Source organism: Triticum urartu, chromosome 6A (genome assembly GCF_056163025.1).
Source record: "Triticum urartu cultivar PI428250 chromosome 6A, HENAU_Tu73, whole genome shotgun sequence".
NCBI lineage: Eukaryota > Viridiplantae > Streptophyta > Magnoliopsida > Poales > Poaceae > Triticum > Triticum urartu.
The window spans coordinates 411,243,798-411,271,647 of NC_141878.1; the positions used below are offsets into that span (position 1 = coordinate 411,243,798).

General features: G+C 49.2%; 2 protein-coding genes across 4 annotated transcripts; one reads left to right on the plus strand and one right to left on the minus strand.

Annotated features, from left to right (window-relative positions):
* On the minus strand, positions 1-27,461 carry LOC147965465 (uncharacterized). Of its 3 annotated transcripts, XM_087526790.1 has the most exons (4): positions 26,910-27,461; positions 5,799-6,161; positions 366-1,205; positions 1-261 (listed from the first exon to the last, which is right to left on the minus strand). In XM_087526790.1, the coding sequence occupies exons 3-4, from the start codon at positions 1,198-1,200 to the stop codon at positions 248-250; spliced, it is 849 nt and encodes a 282-aa protein (XP_087382916.1). In that variant the 5' UTR covers positions 1,201-1,205; positions 5,799-6,161; positions 26,910-27,461; the 3' UTR covers positions 1-247. The 3 variants fall into 3 exon arrangements, 2 of the variants coding, with proteins under 2 accessions (XP_087382916.1, XP_087382917.1); XM_087526791.1 differs by lacking the exon at positions 5,799-6,161; XR_015607456.1 differs by lacking the exons at positions 1-261; positions 366-1,205; positions 5,799-6,161 and adding an exon at positions 26,185-26,780.
* LOC147965466 (uncharacterized) lies at positions 11,805-23,364 on the plus strand. Its single transcript, XM_087530471.1, has 2 exons — positions 11,805-12,407; positions 23,245-23,364. The coding sequence occupies exons 1-2, from the start codon at positions 11,805-11,807 to the stop codon at positions 23,362-23,364; spliced, it is 723 nt and encodes a 240-aa protein (XP_087386597.1).
* Positions 27,462-27,850: the final 389 nt, after the last annotated feature.

Here is a 27,850-nt window from a genome sequence, read left to right on the forward strand (position 1 = left end):
ATGACCATAAAACATATCTCTCATATAAATAGAACAACCATTATTCTCGGATTTAAATGAGTAGCCATCTCGAATTAAACGAGATCCTGATACAATGTTCATGCTCAAAGCTGGCACTAAATAACAATTATTGAGGTTTAAAACTAATCCCGTAGGTAAATGTAGAGGTAGCGTGCCAACGGCGATCACATCGACCTTGGAACCATTCCTGACGCATATCGTCACTTCGTCCTTCGCCAGTCTCTGCTTATTTCGCAGCTCCTGCTTTGAGTTACAAATGTGAGCAACCGCACCGGTATCAAATACCCAGGAGCTACTACGAGTACTGGTAAGGTACACATCAATTACATGTATATCACATATACCTTTAGTGTTGCCGGCCTTCTTGTCCGCTAAGTATTTGGGGCAGTTCCGCTTCCAGTGACCACTTCCCTTGCAATAAAAACACTCAGTCTCAAGCTTGGGCCCATTCTTTGGCTTCTTTCTGGCAGCTTGCTTACCGGGCGCGGCAACTCCCTTGCCGTCCTTCTTGAAGTTCTTCTTACCCTTGCCTTTCTTGAACTTAGTGGTTTTATTCACCATCAACACTTGATGTTCCTTTTTGATTTCCACCTCTGCTGATTTCAGCATTGAATATACTTCAGGAATGGTTTTTTCCATCCCCTGCATATTGAAGTTCATCACAAAGCTCTTGTAGCTCGGTGGAAGCGACTGAAGGATTCTGTCAATTACCGCGTCATCCGGGAGATTAACTCCCAGCTGAGTCAAGCGGTTATGCAACCCAGACATTTTGAGTATGTGCTCACTGACAGAACTATTTTCCTCTATCTTACAGCTGAAGAACTTGTCGGAGACTTCATATCTCTCGACCCGGGCATGAGCTTGGAAAACCATTTTCAGCTCTTCGAACATCTCGTATGCTCTGTGTCTCTCAAAACGCTTTTGGAGCCCCGGTTCTAAGCTGTAAAGCATGCCGCACTGAACGAGGGAGTAATCATCAGCACGTGACTGCCAAGCGTTCATAATGTCTTGGTTCTCTGGGACAGGTGCGTTACCTAGCGGTGCTTCTAGGACATAATCTTTCTTGGCAGCTATGAGGATGATCCTCAGGTTCTGGACCCAGTCCGTATAGTTGCTGCCATCATCTTTCAGCTTGGTTTTCTCTAGGAACGCGTTGAAGTTGAGGACAACGTGGGCCATTTGATCTACAAGACATATTGTAAAGATTTTAAACTAAGTTCATGATAATTAAGTTCATCTAATCAAATTACTCAATGAACTCCCACTCAGATAGACATCCCTCCAGTCATCTAAGTGTAACATGATCCGAGTTAACTAGGCCGTGTCCGATCATCACGTGAGACGGACTAGTCAACATCGGTGAGCATCTTCATGTTGATCGTATCTTCTATACGACTCATGCTCGACCTTTCGGTCTTCTGTGTTCCGAGGCCATGTCTGTACATGTTAGGCTCATCAAGTCAACCTAAGTGTATTGCGTGTGTAAATCTGGCTTACACCCGTTGTATTCGAACGTTAGAATCTATCACACCCGATCATCACGTGGTGCTTCGAAACAACGAACCTTCGCAACGGTGCACAGTTAGGGAGGACACTTTCTTGAAATTATTACGAGGGATCATCTTATTTAAGCTACCGTCGTTCTAAGAAAATAAGATGTAAAACATGATAAACATCACATGCAATCAAATAGTGACATGATATGGCCAATATCATTTGCTCCTTTTGATCTCCATCTTCGGGGCTCCATGATCATCGTTGTCACCGGCATGACACCATGATCTCCATCATCGTGTCTTCTTGAAGTTGTCTCGTCATCTATTACTTCTACTACTATGGCTAACGGTTTAGCAATGAAGTAAAGTAATTACATGACGTTATATGTTGACACGCAGGTCACAAATAAATTAAGACAACTCCTATGGCTCCTGCCGGTTGTCATACTCATCGACATGCAAGTCGTGATTCCTATTACAAGAACATGATCATCTCATACATCACATATATCATTCATCACATCCTTTGGCCATATCACATCACAAAACACTTGCTGCAAAAACAAGTTAGACGTCTTCTAATTGTTGTTGCAAGTTTTTACGTGACTGCTATAGGATTCTAGCAAGAGCGTTTCTTACCTACGCCAAAACCACAACATGAATTGCCAATTTCTATTCACCCTTCATAAGGACCCTGTTCATCGAATCCGATCCGACTAAAGTGGGAGAGACAGACACCCGCCAACCACCTTATGCAACTAGTGCATGTCAGTCGGTGGAACCAGTCTCACGTAAGCGTACGTGTAAGGTCGGTCCGGGCCGCTTCATCCCACAATGCCGCCGAATCAAGATAAGACTAGTAACGGCAAGATAATTGACAATATCGACGCCCACAACTACTTTGTGTTCTACTCGTGCATAGAAACTACGCATAGACCTAGCTCATGATGCCACTGCTGGGTTACGTAGCAGAATTTTAAAATTTTCTACGCATCACCAAGATGAATCTATGGAGTCATCTGACAACGAGGGAGAAAGGAGTGCATCTACATACCCTTGTAGATCGCGCGCGGAAGCGTTCAAGAGAACGGGGTTGATGGAGTCGTACTCGACGTGATCCAAATCACCGATGACCAAGTGCCGAACGGACGGCACCTCCGCGTTCAACACACGTACGGTTGGGAAGACGTCTCCTCCAACTTGATCCAGCAAGGGGGAAGGAAAGGTTGATGAAGATCCAGCAGCACGACGGCGTGATGGTGGATGCAGCAGGATCCCGGCAGGGCTTCGCCAAGCGGAAGCGGGGAGGAGAGGTGTTACGGAGGGAGAGGGAGGCGCCAAGAGCAAAGGTCCGGCTGCCCTCCCTTCCCCTTTCTTTATATAGGGGCCTTGGGGGGGGGCGGCCCTAGGGAGATGGATCTCCAAGGGGGCGGCGGCCAAGGGGTGGCTTCCCCCCAAGCCAAGTGGGGGGCGCCCCCACCCCTAGGGTTTCCCAACCCTAGGCGCAGGAGAGGCCCAAGGGGGGCGCACCAGCCCACTAGGGGCTGGTTCCCCTCCCAATTCAGCCCATGGGGCCCTCCGGGATAGGTGGCCCCACCCGGTGGACCCCCGGGACCCTTCCGGTGGTCCTGGTACAATACCGGCGACCCCCGGAGCCTTTCCGATGGCCGAAACTAGACTTCCTATATATAAATCCTTACCTCCGGACCATTCCGGAACTCCTCGTGATGTCCGGGATCTCATACGGGACTCCGAACAACTTTCGTGTTACTGCATACTAATATCTCTACAACCCTAGCGTCACCGAACCTTAAGTGTGTAGACCCTACGGGTTCGGGAGACATGCAGACATGACCGAGACGACTCTCCGGTCAATAACCAACAGCGGGATCTGGATACCCATGTTGGCTCCCACATGCTCCACGATGATCTCATCGGATGAACCACGATGTCGAGGATTCAATCAATCCGTATACAATTCCCTTTGTCAATCAGTACGTTACTTGCCCGAGACTCGATCGTCGGTATCCCAATACCTCGTTCAATCTCGTTACCGGCAAGTCACTTTACTCGTGCCGTAATGCATGATCCTGTGATCAACCACTTGGTCACATTGAGCTCATTATGATGATGCATTATCGAGTGGGCCCAGAGATACCTCTCCGTCATACGGAGTGACAAATCCCAGTCTCGATTCGTGCCAACACAACAGACACTTTCGGAGATACCTGTAGTGTACCTTTATAGTCACCCAGTTACGTTGTGACGTTTGGCACACCCAAAGCACTCCTACGGTATCCGGGAGTTGCACAATCTCATGGTCTAAGGAAATGATACTTGACATTCGGAAAAGCTACAGCAAACGAACTACACGATCTTTGAGCTATGCTTAGGATTGGGTCTTGTCCATCACATCATTCTCCTAATGATGTGATACCGTTATCAATGACATCCAATGTCCATAGTCAGGAAACCATGACTATCTTTTAATCAACGAGCTAGTCAACTAGAGGCTCACTAGGGACGTGTTGTGGTCTATGTATTCACACATGTATTACGATTTCCGGATAACACAATTATAGCATGAATAATAGAAAATTATCATGAACAAATAAATATAATAATAACCATTTTATTATTGCCTCTAGGGCATATTTCCAACACTGCTCTATGCCGATTACTTTGCCAACACCCCGCTCTTCAAGCCGGTTAAATTCCATCGCCGTTTTCGAATGGCAAGGCATGTGTTCAATCGTATCCGAGAGGGAGTGGTTGCTCATGACCCATACTTCGAGTGCAAGACGGATGCCCTTGGTAAGCTTGGATTCTCCTCTTACTAGAAATGCACCGCAGCCATCCGCATGCTTGCATATGGAATTCCAGGCGATCTGGTGGATGAGTATGTGCGTATGAGTGAGACAACATGTCTGATGTAAATGTACAAGTTTTATCAGGCTGTGATCGAGGTGTTTGGCCCAGAGTACTTGAGGCAGCCAACTGCCGCTGATACAGAGAGATTGTTGGCGACCAATGCAGCTAGAGGCTTTCCAGACATGCTTGGCAGCATAGATTGTATGCACTGTGAGTGAAAGAACTGTCCATTTGCTTGGCAGGGCCGGTACAAGGGGCATGTCAACGGGTGCACTGTCATATTAGAAGCGGTGGCATCGCAGGATCTTTGGATATGGCATTCTTTCTTCGGCATGGAAGGTTCTCACAATGATATCAACGTGCTGCAGCGTTCTCCAGTCTTCGCGAGGCTTGCAGAAGGCCACTCCCCACCTGTCAACTTTGAGATCAACGGCCACCAGTACAACAAAGGATACTATCTAGCAGATGGTATATATCCTCAGTGGTCAACTTTTGTGGAAACAATCTCGAAACCCCAAGGTGAGAAGAGAAAGAGATTTGCCCAAATGCAAGAGAGTGTTAGAAAGGATGTGGAACGTGCTTTTGGTGTGCTTCAATCTCGGTGGGGTATCGTTTGAAACCCTGCACTGTCATGGGATGAAAGGAAGCTTTGGGAGGTGATGACTGCTTGTGTGATCATGCACACCATGATCGCCGAGGACGAGCGTGATGAGAGTATTTTCGACCAAGGATTTGATTATCAAAGTGAAAATATTGAGCCCCTGCACCAAGACCCGGCCACATTTGAACAGTTTGCCCAATTCCACCGTGAGATGCGTGATTGGCACACTCATTTGAATCTTCAAAATGACTTGGCTGAGCACGTCTGGGATCACATTGGCAACCAATAGATGTATTGGTCCATTTTATGTTCAGTCAAGACAATTTCGATTTGGTTGTAAAACTATTATAATTTTCAAACAAATATTTGGGTTGTAAAACTAGTTTTGATGAAAATATAGGCATTTTTGGCCCTGACGGACAGGATGAGGCAAAGGGATGGGGCCGTGCGCTGGGCGCACGGCCACCGCATCCCAGGACACGCCTGGACATGACCCCATCGCCCTACCCAAACGGACAGAATCCGGACAAAACGAACGTCCGTTTGGGGTCGCGGTGGAGTTGGCCTCACAACAAGCTATGGAGCGGAATTACGGTGACATATTACAACGTGCAGAGAGGAAAGACCGCCAGGAGGAGATGGCATCCTTGTCATCGAACACAAAGAGCCGGCGAGACCAAACGAGCATACGCGTGATTAGTCCAGCGGAGGTAGTTGAGGGCGAGGCTCTGAAGGCCTTGTCATTCTTGGCTTCACAAATCTTTCAAAGGATAGTGAGCAGCATAAACGACCATACGCGTGGGGCGCACCTTGAGGAAGCGAAGCGTCCCAGAGGTCGTCAGGTCGTCGATGGAGGCGGAGATAGGCGTGATGCCCAGTCGCTACCAGATGCGGTCAGCTTATGGGCAGTTGATGAAGAGGCTAGCGGCGTCCTCAGCGGGCGACTAGCAGCGTGGGCAGTTTGAGTCGGTGATGATATGCTTGTTGACGGGGTTGACACTTATGTTGAGCCTGTCGTGGAAGAGTAGCCAGGCGAAGATCTTGACTTTGTTGGGGACGTGTGAGCTTCAGATCCGTCATGCGTTGTTGTCAGTGTCGGCTTCAGATGGGTTGGAGAAGTCCTTGCCCCCAATTAGGAAGCGCTGATCCTGATCTTGCGGCGGCAGTAAGTCCTGCGGCACACACAAAAGTGAAACCAATTCTGTCGTGGTGGTAAAGGTTAAACGATTTCGCATGTTAGATTTTTAACTGAACCGCCAGATATTTGTCACCCTGATCATAGGCACTTACGGCGAGGACACCAAGCGCAAGGAACAAGAGGAAGGGTTGACTGCAAGTCACAGCCATCGGACGACCGGTCCATACCGGACGTCCGCCACCTGGAAGTTCAGCCTACAGAACAGCTACATCCAAGGGACTCTACAGCGCCCAGACGTCCGACATCCATCAGCCGCCGGACAACCGACCTCGTCCGAATATCCGGTGCCACATGTCCATAGAAGAAACATCGGAAGTGCAAAGACGGGAGTAGGAGAATAGGTTTGCAAAAGTGATTGCTAGTCGTTTTGGAGTGAGTTAGATATCAAACCATAAATAGGTTGAGGTTCAATTATTAGTAATCATAAAGATGATTAAAGTGCGTATGTGGAAGAGTTTGAAAGCGCGCGTGAGAGAGAAAGTGCGTCACCCTCTCACCTCCTATGTTACAAGTGGAGCTATTATTGTCATCCACTAGAAGGTAATTATTCGCTCCACTCAACGATGGTCATGCTTCAAATGTCATGCGCATCTGGGACAATCTCAACCACCCAAGAAAGTTTATCTTTTTTCTTTTGCGAATTCAAGAAAGTTTATCTATTCCCTCAAAAAAAGTTTATCTATTGGTGCAACGAAAATTCAACTATTTTCAATGACATACATATTTCTAGTTTGGGAGAGATTTCAAGTATTACAAGATTATTTTGTAGTGCTAAATGGTTGTCCACGACGCGACTAATTTCAAGCTACATGACCGTCGACACTGCGATTTATCGAAGAGCTGTGTTACACGAGTTGTTCCCATGTTCGGCGAGGCCGCTGATACTTGCCAATAATTGACAATCTTCATAGAGAATGACAAAAAAATTAGTATTTGCGAACATAATGATGAGTCAGTCTTTTTTTTTTTGAGGAAAGGAGTAAATAAATTACTCAAAGAGCAAGGGGGTATTCAGAGTACAAAGTGTTTTGTAGCTCCACGGGGACATCAGCAATCCGGAAAACATCGTCGCTTGATCTAGCTCTTCGGCAAGCATGTGAGCCAGCTTGTTCTGATTTCCTTTAACATGCTGAACTTTTGCAGCGGCGAAGGATTTGAGAGCAGACTTTGATCTCGCTGATGGATGATTACATGGAAGCAGACAGATCGGTTCTCACATCCAGGGGCTAGCTGTTGTGCTAGGAAAGTACAATCAGTTTCGACAACTATAGGCCCTTTGTATATGCTAGACAGAGAGAGTTCAGGCCTGCTAATAACGCTCTTGCTTCCAGATTTTGGAATCGAAATTACTGTACAGACGACAGATACCGGCCGAACTGTGGAGGCTAAATTTCATGTTTTGACCATTTTCTCAAACCTATTCGCTGATCTTAGTTTAAAAAAATTTCAAGATCTGACCAACCGCCAGGGCCCATGGTGAAAAGGTATAACAGCGGCCGCGGCCAGTGACTCGGCCAGACACCTCCGGTGGCGGTTTAGCCGGCAGAGGAGACGAGGCAGCAACAACGACGGTGGGTCATAGGGGCGGTGAACCGGATGAGGGGAGGCGACTCGGGGGGCGATTCGGGGGGGGGGGGGGGGGGGGATTCCGCGGGCGACGTTGCTAGCGGCCCCGCGGCGGAGGCAGATGGCTGGACGGTGGTGCGCCTTGCCCAGGGGTGCGCGCGGCGGAACGCGCCGGCGGGGGCGCGGCTCCTCGCCCCGCCCCTCTCCGGCAGCAGGTTCTGGGCCCTGGAGGGGGTCGACTCCGACTCCGACGACGAGGAGGTAAGTAGCGAGGTAAGTGATGGTGGTGGTGGTTCGCCGAGGCCCCGGGCGGGGTGCTCGGTGGGTGACTTTGTCGCCCGTGCGGAGGAGCTTGGGGGCTCCTTCGTGGCCGGACGCCGGCGTGCCTTCGCTCCTGGTGGGCATGGAGGTCGCCGCCTGGCGCCGCGGATCTGGCGTCCGCCGCGGGGGGTGGATGCGGGCCATGAGGGTCGTTCGTGCACTCTGGCGGCGGTGGGCCGCTGCGAGGTGGCGCCGGCGGGGCCTCCTCTGGCCTCGGCGAGTTCGTCGGAGCTGACAGGGGTCGGCGGCGGCGACGGCGTGGCCGCCCGGGTCGGGGAACCACGGATTGTGGCTAGGGTTTCCGGGGAGAGGACGGACGGGCCCGTTTCCCCGCTGGGCCAGGAGGCGTGGCCCAGCCTCCCAGGAATTGGGCCGGGGGGCCCATTGGCGGCTCAGCCCGCTTCTTCGAGTGGGGGGGTGCAGGGGCTCCCCTCCGTGCTTGGGCCTGTCCAGCCTGGCCCGACGACCTGTCGCGAGCCTGTGCAGCGGCCCGGGCCCAACGTGGAGGTGGCCGCGCGGGCGCCCGCTCCTATTAATAGGTGGCTGTGGGTGCCAAAAGGAACCCTAGATTTGACGCTAGGGTTTCCTGCCTCCCACTCTCAGGTGCGGCGTTTCGGGCACCTTGCTCGTAGCCTTATCCGCTCTGCCCCTCCCCCACCTCTTTCTTGCTCGTTCGCCGCTGTGGTGAAGATGGGCTCCCGTCGCAGCGACAAGCCTCCCATGTCACCCCCGATTCTGGCGGCGGATCGACAGCGCGAGCAAGAGCTTCGGGCGAAGGCACTCTCCAAGGCGTCGGCGAAGGCCGTGGAAGACGGGGGCTGGGGGCCGCCGCCTCCATGGTGGATTGCGGAGCAGGAGCGGAAGCATCAAGAGAAGCGCGAGCGCAAAAAGAAGAAGAAGGAGGAATACCGGCGCCGGGGGCTGGAGCAGAAGAAAGAGCTCAAGAGGAAGGAGTCTCAGCCCCTTCCGGGCGGCGAGCGGAGTGAAGACCCGTTGGCCAAGAAGCAGAAGCACAAGGGGGGTACGGCGCCGCTGCAGCTGGTGGCTGGGCCGGTGGCTTCGAAGGGCTCGGCTGACGCCCCGATCCCAGTGGAGGAGGCCGATGGGCCGGAGTGCTTCAAGTGTGGCAGGGTGGGGCACTACCAAAACACGTGCCAATACAAGCCCCTGTGCGTCGTCTGCCACGAGGAAGGGCACGCGTCGGCATACTGCCCCACGCGGGGTCGGCCCCTGATGCTGCAGATCATGGGCAACGCCATTCCAGGCGAGGGCTTCTTCTGCCTCCCTTTCGTGGAGACGGAGGGCGAGGAGGTCCGGGCCCCGTTGGTGGCGGACGCGGCGATCATCTCGGCGGCGCCGGGCACGCTGTCGATCCCCATCTTGGAGGCGGAGCTCCCTCACCTCTTCGAAGGGGAGTGGGATTGGCAGGTGTCGGCCATCGACGTCGACCAGTTCTCGGTCGTCTTTCCCAACAAGGCCATGCTACGGATGGCGACCCGCAGCGGAAAGCTCTACCTCTCCCTCAACGACATCATGGCAGACATCAAGGAACAGTGCCAGGAGGAACCCAAGGCCGAGATTATGCTGGATGTGTGGGTCAAGTTGTGGGGCGTGCCACCCAAGCACCGCCGTGTGGACCGCCTTATGGTCGGGACGGTGATGATTGGGCGGCCCATGGAGGTGGATCCAGCGTCGCTGCCGGGGCTCGGCCCGGTACGGATGCGCTTCGCGTGTCGCGCGCCGGCCAAGCTCAAGGGCTACGTTCAAGTTTGGTTCAACAGCGAGGGGTTCACCTTTCGCCTGGAGGCCGAGGAGGGCGAGTTGCAGGGCGCGGCTCCCCCTCCCCCGCCACCAGCCAACATGGACAAGGGTCCGAACGACAAGGACAGAGACCTCGACACGAGCATGGGGGATGACTCCATCGACACCGCCACTTGGGACAAGCTTGGGCTCAAGGACAAGGACCCCCAGGACGCGCCGCCGGCGGCGGGCGCGGCGATGGACCAGGAGGAACGGCAGGTGGTGGTGGGCAGCAACGAGTTGGGCTTCAACCAGTACGGCTCCAACTTGTCCTGCGCTTCGGAGGGCCGCTCGATGCTCATCTCCCCGGTGGCTACGGTGGTGGATGAGCCTCGGGCTACCGCGGAGCGCTCTCCCAAGGCGCCGTCAGGCCTCGGGGTCGGTGGGACGCGGCTCCACAAGAAGCCGGCGGGCCGCAAGACTCCCTTCGTGGCGCTGGCAAGCCCACCCTCGGGCTGTGGGAGCACGCCTGCCCCGCAGCGGCCGGTGGTGATGGCGCTGGCCTCTCCAGGGGGTCCGGTGGGTGGTTCTCCGTCGGTCATCTCTCCTCCCGCTTCTGATGCGCTTCGAGTGGAGGTGGCAAAGGTGGCGCCCGTTTCTACGGCCAAGCACTCCAAGGCGGTGGTGACGTCCACGGCGACGCAGGAGCGGGCGAGCTCCCGCCCGAAGGGTGCCAAGGGCAAACTGCCTGCCCTCCAACGCGCCCAACTCCTGCAGGCCCAGAAGAACCTGGAAACTGAAGGTAATCCCGTGCCCCTCTTTACGATCTTCGACGATTATTCTGATGAGTGCTTGGGGGGTATCTTAGCGGATAGTGGTGTTAGGATGTCTGACGAGGGGGAAGCGCGCGAAGTTCTTTCTCTTATCCGCGCTAAGGAAATCGCGCAGGCCGCGCTCGCCCAGGCAGCGTTGGCCCGCGTTGCGCTAGTCGCAGAAGAAGCAGGGGCTTCCCTGGTGACTATTGCGCGGCCCGATCAGGAGGACAGAGCAGCAGGGGCTGCGTCGTCCCCCTCCAACCGTCGTCTTGCCAAGACACGGCGCGTGGCCAAAGCGGTGACCGCTCACGGTATCCGCCTCCGCAATCGCATTATCTAATGCGTTACATATTTTGGAATATCCGAGGCTTCGGCCACGCTGGGAGGCGGACCCAGCTAAAAGAGTTCATTCGAAACGAGGCGATCGACGTAGTTGGCTTGCAGGAAACCATCAAGACCAATTTCAATCATCGGGACCTGCTAACTGTTGACCCGCTGGAGCGTTTTGTTTGGCGTTGGGTGCCGGCGGTCGGGCACTCGGGAGGCATGTTGCTAGGCATCAACCTAGTTTGCCTGGAGGTGGTGGCATGGGATGCTGGCCGCTTCTTTTTGTCGGCCCACGTGTGCCACCGTGCAACTCTCCGTGAGTGGGAGGTGATTGTGGTTTACGGCCCGGCCGATCACTCGCGCTCGCTCGAGTTCTTGGGAGAACTCCAGGCAAAGGTTGCGTCTTTGGGCACGCGAAATCTTCCTCTGCTTGTGGGAGGGGATTTCAACTTAATCCGTTCGGGAGCGGATAAAAACAATGGTATTATTAATTGGACAAGGGTGTCCATGTTTAATAGTGCAATTGCAGCTATGGCCCTTAGGGAAGTGGCTCGCGTGGGGGCACGCTATACCTGGACCAACAAACAACTTACACCGGTGCGGTCGGTTTTGGACAGGGTTTTTATGTCCCCGGAGTGGGAGGCGCTGTTTCCTCTTTGCTCCTTGCACGCCGAAACGAGGATAGGGTCGGACCACGTCCCCCTCATTCTCTCCTGGGGGAGGAAAGGCTAAAACGCAGCCCTCGTTTCTTCTTTGAAACCGCGTGGTTAGAGTCTCCGGACTTTGAGCAAATCTTCCTATCGAATTGGGAGAATTGCGTCGCCCGGATCGGGCGCGTACGCAGGCCGATGGAGTTCTGGATTGCTGCAGGCGCGGGCCTGCGTGCGGCCCTTAAAGGGTGGGGGGATAACCAGGGGCGCGACGATAAGTTGCTTCGCTCGCGTTTGATTGCAGACCTTGCTCAGATGGACGCTGTGGCGGACGTGCAGACCTTCTCGGAGCAAGAATGGGCCCAGCGCTACGCGCTTGAGGCCCAGGTTGAGTCCCTCCTCCGGGCTGAGGAGGAGTACTGGCGTAGACGTGGAGGAATCAAGTGGACGCTCAAGGGTGACGCGAATACCAAGTATTTTCACGCCTATGCAAATGGCCGTCGTCGCAAATGTGCAATCCTGCGCCTGCAATCTGAGCAGGGGCTCATTTTGCGGCAACAGGATATCGTACGGCACATTTACGATTTTTACATCCATCTCATGGGTTCCAGGGAGGAATCCCGTGCCCGGCTTAGGGCGGACGTGTGGGACCCTGCGTTGCGGGTCACGGATGCGGAAAATGAGGGCCTGGGTCTGGCCTTCACCCCGGAAGAGATTGACAAGGCGACGCTGGGCATGAAATCAGACACCGCTCCCGGGCCGGATGGGTGGCCGGTGGCGATGTTCAAACGGTTCTGGCAAGTGCTCAAAGGGCCTATTTTTTTACGTTTGCAATGGTTTTATGCGGGGAATGGTAGATATCTCTCGCCTAAACTTTGGGGTTCTCTCTCTGATCCCCAAAGTTCCGGGCGCGGATCATATTAGGCTCTTTCGTCCTATTGCGTTGATTAATGTCCCGTTTAAAATTTGTGCGAAAGCTTGCTCGACCCGCCTGACTCCGGTAGCTCACCGTATTATTAGTAGGAACCAATCAGCCTTTATTCGGGGGCGCAACATCTTGGAAGGGCCACTGGCCTTAAATGAGATTGTGCACTCCCTTAAACGTGCTCGCCAGCCCGCGATCCTACTGAAACTGGACTTCGAAAAGGCCTACGACCGTGTGAACTGGGAGTTTCTCCGACAGGTTCTCCTGGACCGAGGATTCTCGTCGGTTTGGGTTCACCGTATGATGCAATTGGTCTCGGGAGGCCAAACGGCGATTGCAGTGAACGGAGAAGTAGGGAACTTCTTTCGCAACAAGCGTGGGCTGCGGCAAGGGGACCCAGCCTCGCCGTTGCTGTTTAATTTTGTGGCCGACGCCTTGGGCGCCATGCTAGACAAAACCCGTACGGCTGACCACATCAGGGGAGTGGTGGGCAACCTGATCCCCGGGGGGGGGGTGTCTCACCTGCAATACGCGGACGACACACTCCTCCTTTTCGAGCCCGACACTCACAGTATTGCAACGGTCAAAGCCATTCTGCTGTGTTTCGAACTCATGTCGAGGCTAAAAATCAACTTTCACAAATGTGAAGTAATGTCCATAGGGATGGACATGGCTGAGAGCCAGCGGGTTGCCAACTTGCTCAATTGCAAACTTGGCCAATTTCCGTTCACATACCTCGGCCTCCCGATCGCGGCGAAGAAGTGTTCGATCGCTGATTGGGAACCTCTCACCTCCAAGGTAGCGGATAGGGTGTGTCCGTGGAGAGGGAGATTTATGTCTTCAGGGGCTAGACTTATCTTAACCAACTCCAGCCTCTCATCCTTACCTATGTTTGCCATGGGTTTGTTCATGTTGGCGGACGGGGTACACATTAAGTTGGATACCCCGCGGTCCCGCTTCTTTTGGGAAGGAGCGGGTCCTAAACGGAAATACCATATGGTTAAATGGCAGGCCGTTTGCAGACCTAAAGCCCAGGGGGGCCTTGGGATCATCAACTCCAAGCTGATGAACATTGCACTCATGTGCAAATGGATCTGGAAGATGTCTCAGGGTGAGACTGGCCTCTGGATCGACCTTCTCCGTGCGAAATACTTCCCGAATGGGAGTTTCTTTGAGGCGACCCCTCGTGGGTCCCCCTTCTGGAACTCCATTCAAGCCCTTAAACCCTTCTTCGCCAAGAGTGCGAAGTTCGGGGTTAACAACGGACGCTCCACGCGGTTTTGGCTTGACCTTTGGATTGGCCAACAACCCCTTTGGTCCGAATTCGCCAACTCTACTCCATTGCTGTTGAGCCCAACCAATTGGTTGCTTTAGCCCTTAGCTCATCTCCACCCTACATCAATTTTCGGAGAGAACTAACGGGGCCGGAGATGGCGGAGTGGGATCGCCTTCGGGCGCTGATTGCGGATGTTCCCCTGTCTGACTCCGCGGACACGGTCTCTTGGAGGCTTTCTTGCTCTGGCAAATTTTCTGTCAAGTCCTTATACAGAGAGCTTACCCGCGGCCAGGTTCCTTCGGCTGCCATGGGGCTATGGAAGGCTAAAATCCCTCTAAAGATCAAAGTCTTTTTATGGCAACTTTGCCAAGACCGCCTTCCTACCTCGATCAACCTTGCCAAGCGCAATGGCCCCGCCTCTGGCCCTTGCGCTTTGTGTGGGGTGCCGGAAGATGCGGATCACGCCTTCTTCCGGTGCCCTCTGTCGCGTTTCGCTTGGAGTGTGGTCCGCGACGCCGCGGGGGTGGATTGGGACCCCCGCTCCCGTGCCGCGCTGGTGTCTTCCTTGTCTTCGCTTCATGGCCCGTCGCAACGGGTCATGTGGACGTGTGCGGCGGCCATGTTATGGGCTATCTGGCATATTCGTAACAAACTTACCATTGAGGGTGTTTTTGAAGGAAATATGCCCTAGAGGCAATAATAAAGTTATTATATATTTCCTTATAATCATGATAAATGTTTATTATTCATGCTAGAATTGTATTAACCGGAAACATAATACATGTGTGAATACATAGACAAACAAAGTGTCACTAGTATGCCTCTACTTGACTAGCTCGTTAATCAAAGATGGTTATGTTTCCTAACCATGAACAATGAGTTGTTATTTGATTAACGAGGTCACATCATTAGTTGAATGATCTGATTGACATGACCCATTCCATTAGCTTAGCACCTGATCGTTTAGTATGTTGCTACTGCTTTCTTCATGACTTATACATGTTCCTATGACTATGAGATTATGCAACTCCCGTTTGCCGGAGGAACACTTTGGGTGCTACCAAACGTCACAACGTAACTGAGTGATTATAATGGAGCATTACAGGTGTCTCCAAAGGTAGATGTTGGGTTGGCGTATTTCGAGATTAGGATTTGTCACTCCGATTGTCGGAGAGGTATCTCTGGGCCCTCTCGGTAATGCACATCACATAAGCCTTGCAAGCACTGCAACTAATATGTTAGTTGTGAGATGATGTATTACGGAACGAGTAAAGAGACTTGCCGGTAACGAGATTGAACTAGGTATTGGATACCGACGATCGAATCTCGGGCAAGTAACATACCGATGACAAAGGGAACAACGTATGTTGTTATGCGTCTGACCGATAAACATCTTTGTAGAATATGTGGGAGCCAATATGAGCATCCAGGTTCCGCTATTGGTTATTGACTGGAGACGTGTCTCGGTCATGACTACATAGTTCTCGAACCCGTAGGGTCCGCACGCTTAAAGTTTCGATGATGGTTATATTATGAGTTTATGAGTTTTGATGTACCGAAGGTTGTTCGGAGTCCCGGATGTGATCACGGACATGACGAGGAGTCTCGAAATGGTTGAGACGTGAAGATTGATATATTGGAAGCCCATATTTGGATATCGAAAGTGTTCCGGGTGAAATCAGGATTTTACCGGAGTACCGAGGGGTTACCGGAACCCCCCGGGGGCTTAATGGGCCATAGTGGGCCTTAGTGGAAAGGAGAAAGGGGCAGCCCAAGGTGGCTGCGCCACTTCCCCCTCCCCTAGTCCTATTAGGACTAGGAGAAGGTGGCTGGCCCCCCTCTCTCTCTTTCCCCCCTTGGGAATCCTAGTTGGAATAGGATTGGGGGGGGGGGAGTCCTACTCCCGGAAGGAGTAGGACTCCTCCTGCGCCTCTCTCCCTGGCCGGCGCCCCCCTCCCCCTTGGCTCCTTTATATACTGAGGTAGAGGCACCCTAGAACACACAAGTTGATCCACGTGATCTATTCCTTAGCCGTGTGCGGTGCCCCCTGCCACCATATTCCTCGATAATACTGTAGCGGAGTTTAGGCGAAGCCCTGCTGCTGTAGATCATCAAGATCATCACCATGCCGTCGTGCTGACGGAACTCTTCCCCGACACTTTACTGGATCGGAGTCCGGGGATCGTCATCGAGCTGAACGTGTGCTCAAACTCGGAGGTGCCGTAGTTTCGGTGCTTGATCGGTTGGATCGTGAAGATGTACGACTACTTCCTCTACGTCGTGTCAGCGCTTCCGCAGTTGGTCTGCGTTGGGTACGTAGACAGCACTCTCCCCCTCATTGCTATGCATCACATGATCTTGCGTGTGCGTAGGAAAATTTTCGAAATTACTACGAAACCCAACAGTGGCATCCGAGCCTAGGTTATTTATGTTGATGTTATATGCACGAGTAGAACACAAGTGAGTTGTGGACGATACAAGTCATACTGCCTACCAGCATGTCATACTTTGGTTCGGCGGCATTGTTGGACGAGACGACCCGGACCAACATTACGCGTACGCTTACGCGAGACCGGTTCCCCCGACGTGCTTTGCACATAGGTGGCTTGCGGGCGACTGTCTCTACAACTTTAGTTGAACCGAGTATGGCTACGCCCGGTCCTTGCGAAGGTTAAAACGGAGTCTATTTGACAAACTATCGTTGTGGTTTTGATGTGTAGGTGAGATTGGTTCTTACTTAAGCCCGTAGCAGCCACGTAAAACATGCAACAACAAAGTAGAGGACGTCTAACTTGTTTTTGCAGGGCATGTTGTGATGTGATATGGTCAAGGCATGATGCTGAATTCTACTGTATGAGATGATCATGTTTTGTAACCGAGTTATCGGCAACTGGCAGGAACCATATGGTTGTCGCTTTATTGTATGCAATGCAATCGCGATGTAATGCTTTACTTTATTACTAAACGGTAGTGATAGTCGTGGAAGCATAAGATTGGCGAGACGACAACGATGCTACGATGGAGATCAAGGTGTCGCGCCGGTGACGATGGTGATCATGACGGTGCTTCGGAGATGGAGATCACAAGCACAAGATGATGATGGCCATATCATATCACTTATATTGATTGCATGTGATGTTTATCTTTTTATGCATCTTATCTTGCTTTGATTGACGGTAGCATTATAAGATGATCTCTCACTAAATTATCAAGAAGTGTTCTCCCTGAGTATGCACCGTTGCCAAAGTTCGTCGTGCCCAGACACCACGTGATGATCGGGTGTGATAAGCTCTACGTCCATCTACAACGGGTGCAAGCCAGTTTTGCACAAGCAGAATACTCAGGTTAAACTTGACGAGCCTAGCATATGCAGATATGGCCTCGGAACACGGAGACCGAAAGGTCGAGCGTGAATCATATAGTAGATATGATCAACATAAACGATGTTCACCATTGAAAACTACTCCATCTCACGTGATGATCGGTCATGGATTAGTTGATTTGGATCACGTAATCACTTAGAAGATTAGAGGGATGTCTATCTAAGTGGGAGTTCTTAAGTAATATGATTAATTGAACTTAAATTTATCATGAACTTAGTACCTAATAGTATCTTGCTTGTTTATGTTGATTGTAGATAGATGGCTCGTGCTGTTGTTCCGTTGAATTTTAATGCGTTCCTTGAGAAAGCAAAGTTGAAAGATGATGGTAGCAATTACACGGACTGGGTCCGTAACTTGAGGATTATCCTCATTGCTGCTCAGAAGAATTACGTCCTGGAAGCACCGCTGGGTGCCAGGCCTGCTGCTGGAGCAACACCAGATGTTATGAACATCTGGCAGAGCAAAGCTGATGACTACTCGATAGTTCAGTGCGCCATGCTTTACGGCTTAGAATCGGGACTTCAACGACGTTTTGAACGTCATGGAGCATATGAGATGTTCCAGGAGTTGAAGTTAATATTTCAAGCAAATGCCCGGATTGAGAGATATGAAGTCTCCAATAAGTTCTATAGCTGCAAGATGGAGGAGAACAGTTCTGTCAGTGAGCATATACTCAAAATGTCTGGGTATAATAATCACTTGATTCAATTGGGAGTTAATCTTCCGGATGATTGCGTCATTGACAGAATTCTCCAATCACTGCCACCAAGCTACAAGAGCTTCGTGATGAACTATAATATGCAAGGGATGAACAAGACTATTCCCGAGCTCTTCGCAATGCTGAAAGCTGCGGAGGTAGAAATCAAGAAGGAGCATCAAGTGTTGATGGTTAACAAGACCACTAGTTTCAAGAAAAAGGGCAAAGGGAAGAAGAAGGGGAACTTCAAAAAAAACGGCAAGCAAGTTGCTACTCAAGAGAAGAAACCCAAGTCTGGACCTAAGCCTGAAACTGAGTGCTTCTACTGCAAGCAGACTGGTCACTGGAAGCGGAACTGCCCCAAGTATTTGGCGGATAAGAAGGATGGCAAGGTGAAAAAAGGTATATGTGATATACATGTTATTGATGTGTACCTTACTAGAGCTCGCAGTAGCACCTGGGTATTTGATACTGGTTCTGTTGCTAATATTTGCAACTCGAAACAGGGACTACGGAATAAGCGGGCACTGGCAAAGGACGAGGTGACGATGCGCGTGGGAAACGGTTCCAAAGTCGATGTGATCACGGTCGGCACGCTACCTCTACATCTACCTTCGGGATTAATATTAGACCTAAATAATTGTTATTTGGTGCCAGCGTTGAGCATGAACATTATATCTGGATCTTGTTTAATGCGAGACGGTTATTCATTTAAATCAGAGAATAATGGTTGTTCTATTTATATGAGTAATATCTTTTATGGTCATGCACCCTTGAAGAGTGGTCTATTCTTATTGAATCTCGATAGTAGTAATACACATATTCATAATGTTGAAGCCAAAAGATGCAGAGTTGATAATGAAAGTGCAACTTATTTGTGGCACTGTCGTTTAGGTCATATCGGTATAAAGCGCATGAAGAAACTCCATACTGATGGACTTTTGGAACCACTTGATTATGAATCACTTGGTACTTGCGAACCGTGCCTCATGGGCAAGATGACTAAAACACCGTTCTCCGGTACTATGGAGAGAGCAATAGATTTGTTGGAAATCATACATACCGATGTGTGTGGTCCGATGAATATTGAGGCTCGTGGCGGATATCGTTATTTTCTCACCTTCACAGATCATTTAAGCAGATATGGGTATATCTACTTAATGAAACATAAATCTGAAACATTTGAAAAGTTCAAAGAATTTCAGAGTGAAGTTGAAAATCATCGTAACAAGAAAATAAAGTTTCTACGATCTAATCGTGGTGGAGAATATTTGAGTTACGAGTTTGGTGTACATTTGAAAAACTGTGGAATAGTTTCGCAACTCACGCCACCCGGAACACCACAGCGTAATGGTGTGTCCGAACGTCGTAATCGTACTTTACTAGATATGGTGCGATCTATGATGTCTCTTACTGATTTACCGCTATCGTTTTGGGGTTATGCTCTAGAGACGGCTGCATTCACGTTAAATAGGGCACCATCAAAATCCGTTGAGACGACGCCTTATGAACTGTGGTTTGGCAAGAAACCAAAGTTGTCGTTTCTTAAAGTTTGGGGCTGCGATGCTTATGTGAAAAAACTTCAACCTGATAAGCTCGAACCCAAATCGGAGAAATGTGTCTTCATAGGATACCCAAAGGAAACTGTTGGGTACACCTTCTATCGCAAATCCGAAGGCAAGACATTCGTTGCTAAGAATGGATCCTTTCTAGAGAAGGAGTTTCTCTCGAAAGAAGTGAGTGGGAGGAAAGTAGAACTTAACGAGGTAACTGTACCTGCTCCCTTACTGGAAAGTAGTTCATCATAGAAAACTGTTTCAGTGACACCTACACCAGTTAGTGAGGAAGCCAATGATAATGATCATGAAACTTCAGATCAAGATACTACTGAACCTCGTAGATCAACCAGAGTAAGATCCGCGCCAGAGTGGTACGGTAATCCTGTTCTGGAAGTCATGATACTAGATCATGATGAACCTACGAACTATGAAGAAGCGATGGTGAGCCCAGATTCCGCAAAGTGGCTTGAAGCCATGAAATCTGAGATGGGATCCATATATGAGAACAAAGTATGGACTTTGGTTGACTTGCCCGATGATCGGCAAGCAATTGAGAATAAATGGATCTTTAAGAAGAAGACTGACGCTGATGGTAATGTTACTGTCTACAAAGCTCAACTTGTCGCAAAAGGTTTTCGGCAAGTTCAAGGGATTGACTACGATGAGACCTTCTCACCCGTAGCGATGCTTAAGTCCGTCCGAATCATGTTAGCGATAGCCGCATTTTATGATTATGAAATTTGGCAGATGGATGTCAAAACTGCATTCCTGAATGGATTTCTGGAAGAAGAGTTGTATATGATGCAACCGGAAGGTTTTATCGATCTAAAGGGAGCTAACAAAGTGTGCAAGCTCCAGCGATCCATTTATGGACTGGTGCAAGCCTCTCGGAGTTGGAATAAACGTTTTGATAGTGTGATCAAAGCATTTGGTTTTATACAGACTTTCGGAGAAGCCTGTATTTACAAGAAAGTGAGTGGGAGCTCTGTAGCATTTCTGATATTATATGTGGATGACATATTGCTGATTGGAAATGATATAGAATTTCTGGATAGCATAAAGGGATACTTGAATAAAAGTTTTTCAATGAAAGACCTCGGTGAAGCTGCTTACATATTAGGCATTAAGATCTATAGAGATAGATCAAGACGCTTAATTGGACTTTCACAAAGCACATACCTTGACAAAATTTTGAAGAAGTTCAAAATGGATCAAGCAAAGAAAGGGTTCTTGCCTGTGTTACAAGGTGTGAAGTTGAGTAAGACTCAATGCCCGACCACTGCAGAAGATAGAGAGAATATGAAAGATATTCCCTATGCATCAGCCATAGGATCTATCATGTATGCAATGCTGTGTACCAGACCTGATGTGTGCCTTGCTATAAGTTTAGCAGGGAGGTACCAAAGTAATCCAGGAGTGGATCACTGGACAGCGGTCAAGAACATCCTTAGATACCTGAAAAGGACTAAGGATATGTTTCTCGTATATGGAGGTGACAAAGAGCTCACCGTAAAAGGTTACGTTGATGCAAGCTTTGACACTGATCCGGACGATTCTAAATCGCAAACCGGATACGTGTTTACATTAAACGGTGGAGCTGTCAGTTGGTGCAGTTCTAAACAAAGCGTCGTAGCGGGATCTACATGTGAAGCGGAGTACATAGCTGCTTCGGAAGCAGCGAACGAAGGAGTATGGATGAAGGAGTTCATATCCGATCTAGGTGTCATACCTAGTGCATCGGGTCCAATGAAAATCTTTTGTGACAATACTGGTGCAATTGCCTTGGCAAAGGAATCCAGATTTCACAAAAGGACCAAACACATCAAGAGACGCTTCAATTCCATCCGGGATCTAGTCCAGGTGGGAGACATAGAGATTTGCAAGATACATACGGATCTGAATGTTGCAGACCCGTTGACTAAGCCTCTTCCACGAGCAAGACATGATCAGCACCAAGGCTCCATGGGTGTTAGAATCATTACAGTGTAATCTAGATTATTGACTCTAGTGCAAGTGGGAGACTGAAGGAAATATGCCCTAGAGGCAATAATAAAGTTATTATATATTTCCTTATAATCATGATAAATGTTTATTATTCATGCTAGAATTGTATTAACCGGAAACATAATACATGCGTGAATACATAGACAAACAAAGTGTCACTAGTATGCCTCTACTTGACTAGCTCGTTAATCAAAGATGGTTATGTTTCCTAACCATGAACAATGAGTTGTTATTTGATTAACGAGGTCACATCATTAGTTGAATGATCTGATTGACATGACCCATTCCATTAGCTTAGCACCTGATCGTTTAGTATGTTGCTACTGCTTTCTTCATGACTTATACATGTTGAGATTATGCAACTCCCGTTTGCCGGAGGAACACTTTGGGTGCTACCAAACGTCACAACGTAACTGAGTGATTATAAAGGAGCATTACAGGTGTCTCCAAAGGTAGATGTTGGGTTGGCGTATTTCGAGATTAGGATGTCACTCCGATTGTCGGAGACGTATCTCTGGGCCCTCTCGGTAATGCACATCACATAAGCCTTGCAAGCACTGCAACTAATATGTTAGTTGTGAGATGATGTATTACGGAACGAGTAAAGAGACTTGCCGGTAACGAGATTGAACTAGGTATTGGATACCGACGATCGAATCTCGGGCAAGTAACATACCGATGACAAAGGGAACAACGTATGTTGTTATGCGGTCTGACCGATAAAGATCTTCGTAGAATATGTAGGAGCCAATATGGGCATCCAGGTCCCGCTATTGGTTATTGACCGGAGACGTGTCTCGGTCATGTCTACATTGTTCTCGAACCCGTAGGGTCCGCACGCTTAAGGTTACGATGACAGTTACATTATGAGTTTATGCATTTTGATGTACCGAAGGTTGTTCGGAGTCCCGGATGTGATCACGGACATGACGAGGAGTCTCGAAATGGTCGAGACGTAAAGATTGATATATTGGAAGCCTATGTTTGGACATCGGAAGTGTTCCGGATGAAATCGGGATTTTACCGGGTTACCGGGAGGTTACCGAAACCCCCCGGGAGCCATATGGGCCTTCATGGGCCTTAGTGGAAAGGAGAAAGGGGCAGCCCAAGGTGGCTGCGCCACTTCCCCCTCCCCTAGTCCTATTAGGACTAGGAGAAGGTGGCCGGCCCCCCTCTCTCTCTTTCCCCCCTTGGGAATCCTAGTTGGAATAGGATTGGGGGGGGGGGGAGTCCTACTCCCGGAAGGAGTAGGACTCCTCCTGCGCCTCTCTCCCTGGCCGGCGCCCCCCTCCCCCCTTGGCTCCTTTATATACTGAGGTAGAGGCACCCTAGAACACACAAGTTGATCCACGTGATCTATTCCTTAGCCGTGTGTGGTGCCCCCTGCCACCATATTCCTCGATAATACTGTAGCGGAGTTTAGGCGAAGCCCTGCTGCTGTAGATCATCAAGATCGTCACCACGCCGTCGTGCTGACGGAACTCTTCCCCGACACTTTGCTGGATCGGAGTCCGGGGATCGTCATCGAGCTGAACGTGTGCTCGAACTCGGAGGTGCCGTAGTTTCGGTGCTTGATCGGTTGGATCGTGAAGATGTACGACTACTTCCTCTACGTCGTGTCAGCGCTTCCGCAGTCGGTCTGCGTTGGGTACGTAGACAGCACTCTCCCCCTCATTGCTATGCATCACATGATCTTGCGTGTGCGTAGGAATTTTTTTGAAATTACTACGAAACCCAACAGTTTTTCCCTCGCACCCTGCTGACGTTATCTTCAAATGCATCGTGTTCTTGCAGCAATGGACACCGCTGGGAAGGCAACAGGACTCTGATCTTCATCGTCATGCGATTAACCGCCTCCGCTCTGTCTACGTCGAGTCCCGCGCCCCGTCGTCCGTGCTGTCTGCTGGCTCATAGGGATGGGCAGCCCCCTTTTGGTTCTACTTTCAGCCGAGCCTGCGTGCTCGTTTCGCTAGGCCGGTCGCGCCCTGTATCGTACTTATTTCTGTCTCCGGTTTAGTTTGCTCTCCTGGACTTTTTCGCTTTTGGTTTGTTGCAAAGTGTGGGGTATGTGGTTGTGCTACGCTGCCTATGTTGAGGGCTTTATTAATTTAAAGCCGGATGCCCCTGGCATCTTTGTTCTAAAAAAAGGTATAACAGCCTACCGCCAAGGTCCCTGCCGATAGGGTTGCATGCCCTACCGTAAAATCCTCCTAAGTATTGAACACAGTGCATGCCCATGCCTACCGCCAAGCATCTTAGCGGTAGGGTTGTACATACTACCGCCAATCTGTTTGGCGGAAGCAGGTTGTTACACCCTACCGCCATGGACAAAAGACTCAGATCTTGAATTTTTTTTAAATTACTCCCTCCGTTTCTTTTTAGTCTGCATATAAGGTTTGTTCAAAGTCGAATTTTGTAAAGTTTGACTAACTTTATATTAAAAAATATAAACATTGACAATATGAAATCAATATTATCAGATGCATCATAAAATTGTATTTTCATACTATATAGTTTTAATATTGTAGATGCTCATATTTTTTATATAAATTTGGTCAAACTTTGTGTAGTTTGACTTTAACCAAATCTTATATGCGGAGTAAAAAAACCAAGGGAGTAGGATCAGATCTCGAATAAGTTTCAGAAGAGGGCTAAAACATAAAAAATTACCAAGTGTGGACGACCAAAGGATTCATGTTTGGACTACACATGGATGGCTGGATGCCTTGCATCATCTGCAAATCGTTCAGAATGTGTCATCCATGTAGCAGCGCTTTTTTGGAATCAAACCAAACCAGCTCGTGTGAACCCGGGAGGCCACTGCGGTTTAATCGTTAGATAGTACTACTCCCTCCTTCCATCTATATAGGACCTAATGTGTTTTTCGAGACTAACTTTGATCAAGTGTTAGAGCAATAATATATGACATGCAAGTTACACAAAGCATATCATCAACGAGAATGCTAAATTTCTGCCGACTGACAGTTTGCATCAGATCCGAACGATCTGGATCTCGTTCATTCCGAATCGAACGACAGTTAACAACAGCTTCGAAGCAAGAAAAAGAAAGGGAGCGAGGAAAGAAAGGGGCGTGGACGAGAATCGAACCCCCGACGTCCTGTAGGCACGTCACTGCACTAACCATCTCACCCGGACATCGTAGTTGTTAGAACTGCGAAATCTCTTAATTTAATGCGTAGTGGATCTTTTTTGAGATTTAAAATCTGAAGAAGTTGCTAATGTGATGGCGCATTTAGTGGAAAGACTTCCTGAAACGTTGATGTCCGTGATTTTCTCTCTGGATTGGATCCATCATGATTTTTTCTGTGCGCTAGATCTATCGGTAGACCCTATTTACAGGGATTTTTTAGTCAAGAAAATTGATTCTCAATATAGGATTCGAACCCACAGCAAGCAGCTTACGTGAAACACTTACTAGCCAGCTCAATTAGACTAATTGTTGTGTAAAAGGAAGCACGTTGCACTCTTTTGACCATTCCACGATGTTTTCTTTTTCTCTTTTCTTTGAGGAATCTCCATCACTCTCTCGTCCCCCTATTTCTTTCTTATTTGTATTTATCTTTACGTAAACACGCGATGACGAGGATTCATAGGAAATAATCTTAGATCGAGAAAAAAAATGTTCAATCAATGATCTGATTTCTGAAAACGATACTTTAGTGTGCACTTGATTTGAGAGGGATTGAGTAGATTAGGAATCTCCAACGTCCGTCCTCCCGCATCTAACTTTTGAAGAATGGACAAGATGCACCATCCCACAACATGGTTATTATGTAGTTACCGGGCTAGATGTACTATAGTTACCAACATGGTTACTATGTAGTTATCGGCCTAGATGTACTATAGTTATCAACATGGTTATTTTGTAGTTACCGGGCAAGATCTACTATAGTTATCGGGCAATATCTACTATAGTTATCAACATGCTTACTATGCAGTTATCGGGCTAGATGTACTATAGTTATCAACATGGTTAATTTTTGTAGGTATCAGGCTACATATGGTATAATACACCCCTGATAGCTTATGCGTAAATAGCATGATATTTTACATACCACAGACATGATAACTCATGCGCAAACATCATGATAACTTTGACAGGGAGAAAAAGTTGAAGACATCACCCGATAACTTCTACGTAATTAGCATGATAATTTATACAACATAAACCTGATAACTCATGCGCAAATACCGTGATAACTTTGACCCGGGGGAGGAGGTGTTTAAAAACATCACCGACAACTTCTGTCAAATAGCATGGTACAGTATGCACCGTATATGTGATAACTTACGCATAAATACCACATTAACTTACGGTCCGGGGTGTTGGGAGGGGATGAAGTTGTTTGAAAACATAACCCCTCCTTATAACTTCCATATAAATACCATGATAATATACGCACCGTAAACTTGATAAATCATGTGCAAACACCCGTGATAACTTTGATGGCGGGGGGAGGCAATTGTTTGAAAACATAACCTTGATAACTTATGCGTAAATAATATGGTAATATACGGACCGCGGGCATGGTAACTCACGCACAAACACCGCGTTGTCCAAAAAAATAGCTGTTGAAAATGTACCACGGTTACTCATGTGTAAATAGCATGATAATAGACACATCAGATCTGATAACTTACTTAGCCCGGGCCTGATAACTATTTGCATGAAAAAAGTCTGTCAAAACATATCAACATGATATCTAGTTTCGAAGGTCTCACCGTGATAGATACTTTATGTGAAATCGACTTTTTGATTGGACCGACGATTTAAGCTATAAAACATTTTGAAGTTTTGAACAAGGAGAACTAGGATGACATGAAAAATTTCTTCTAATGCATGCACGCATGTGCTTGTGAATAGAAGGTTGGAGAAACTTTTTCATGCCCTGGTAATTTCTGTGTAAACAACATGATAACTTAGACACCATAGATATGATAAATTGTGTAGAACACGTGGTAACTTCTGACCCTAAAAAAAATCGTTAAAACATATCAACATGGGATCTAGTTTCGAAGATCTCGTCGCTACGAATCTTTTACGTGAAAACAGTTTTTTAATCGGAGCGAAGGTTTGTGCTACAAAATATTTTGAATTTTCGCATTGGGAAGAATCTTTGATGACATCATCATTTTTGTTTTTTCTGCATGTATATGATTAACAACTCTAATTAACTGCTAGTGGAGTGGACACGCACAGAAAAAAAATAAGATGAAGATGCATGCATGCAAGCTAGAACGACGCAGCGAGACGAACAGGAGGATCGATCGAAGGTCGTCCGGATCTGTTGCTGGTGGTTAGCACAGTCCTATCATCAAATTCTTACGTCAAAGAAGCTTTCATTAATATAATTTTCACACTATAAATCTTATGTATTATTAATCTTATCAATAATCAAAGGCAGTCTTGAAAAAACGCATTAGTTCGGAGGGAGTACCTCACACGTCGCGGTATTCAAAATAAATCTTGAGCGCAGCACACGATCCGACCCTTTCCCCCATGAAAACGCAAGGGATCAGGTCCTTGCGCCGGGACCGGGCACGCGTCGGCCGAGCACTGGCGCCCCACAAGTTCGGGGGAGAGGGCGTACGACCAGGGGAGGGACTGCGGTGCCGACCGGACCGTCGCAGTCGCCACCGTCCAGCCGGGCAAACGCAGACGCGCCAGAGGCCTCTCTCGTCCCGATCGGAGGGGAGGGGACGATGACCCCGTCGTCGCCTTCCGCACGTGTCCTGCGCCTGCGCCTACGGCTCAAGCGCCACACGGGCCGTCGCCGCACGGGATCGCTCCCAGGCCCAGGCGGTCAAGGCCCTGACCAGCACCCGGTGGCCCCAAAGCTGCCACGTCAGCCCAGCGGATAGGGACGGCCATAGTGCCCCTCGCTTTGGTTCGTATCGGCGCTGCTCGCGAGATATCGTCTCTTTTTCGTTCCAGAGCCATGGACGTGTAAAGACGACTCTGAATTAACCGTTTTATACATTTTACCGGGTTTTCCTTGCCTTAAATTTAAGCTTGATCTCGTTCACTACACGACTAAGAGCATCTATAGCCGGATCTCTTAAACCCTCCTTATACGTTCGGGCGGGCCATCCGGTCATTGACCGGTCACGTTTTTTCGACCTAGACAGACGTCTAAATGGACCTCAAAAGTCCGAGCTGACCGGCACCTTCATATCTAGGCCAAATATGAGGCGGATATGGACGCGCCCGGGCACGCCCGCTACGTCGGCCCCGGCACATGCTGGCCCATCCAACCGCACTTATATTCCTTCTCATCCGCTCGCCGGAGCAAACCCTAGCCACTTCACTCCATTCCCCTTCGTCACCCGAGCTCACCTCCGGCGGTTTTTCGGTCTTCTCCGCCATGGCAGGCAGCGG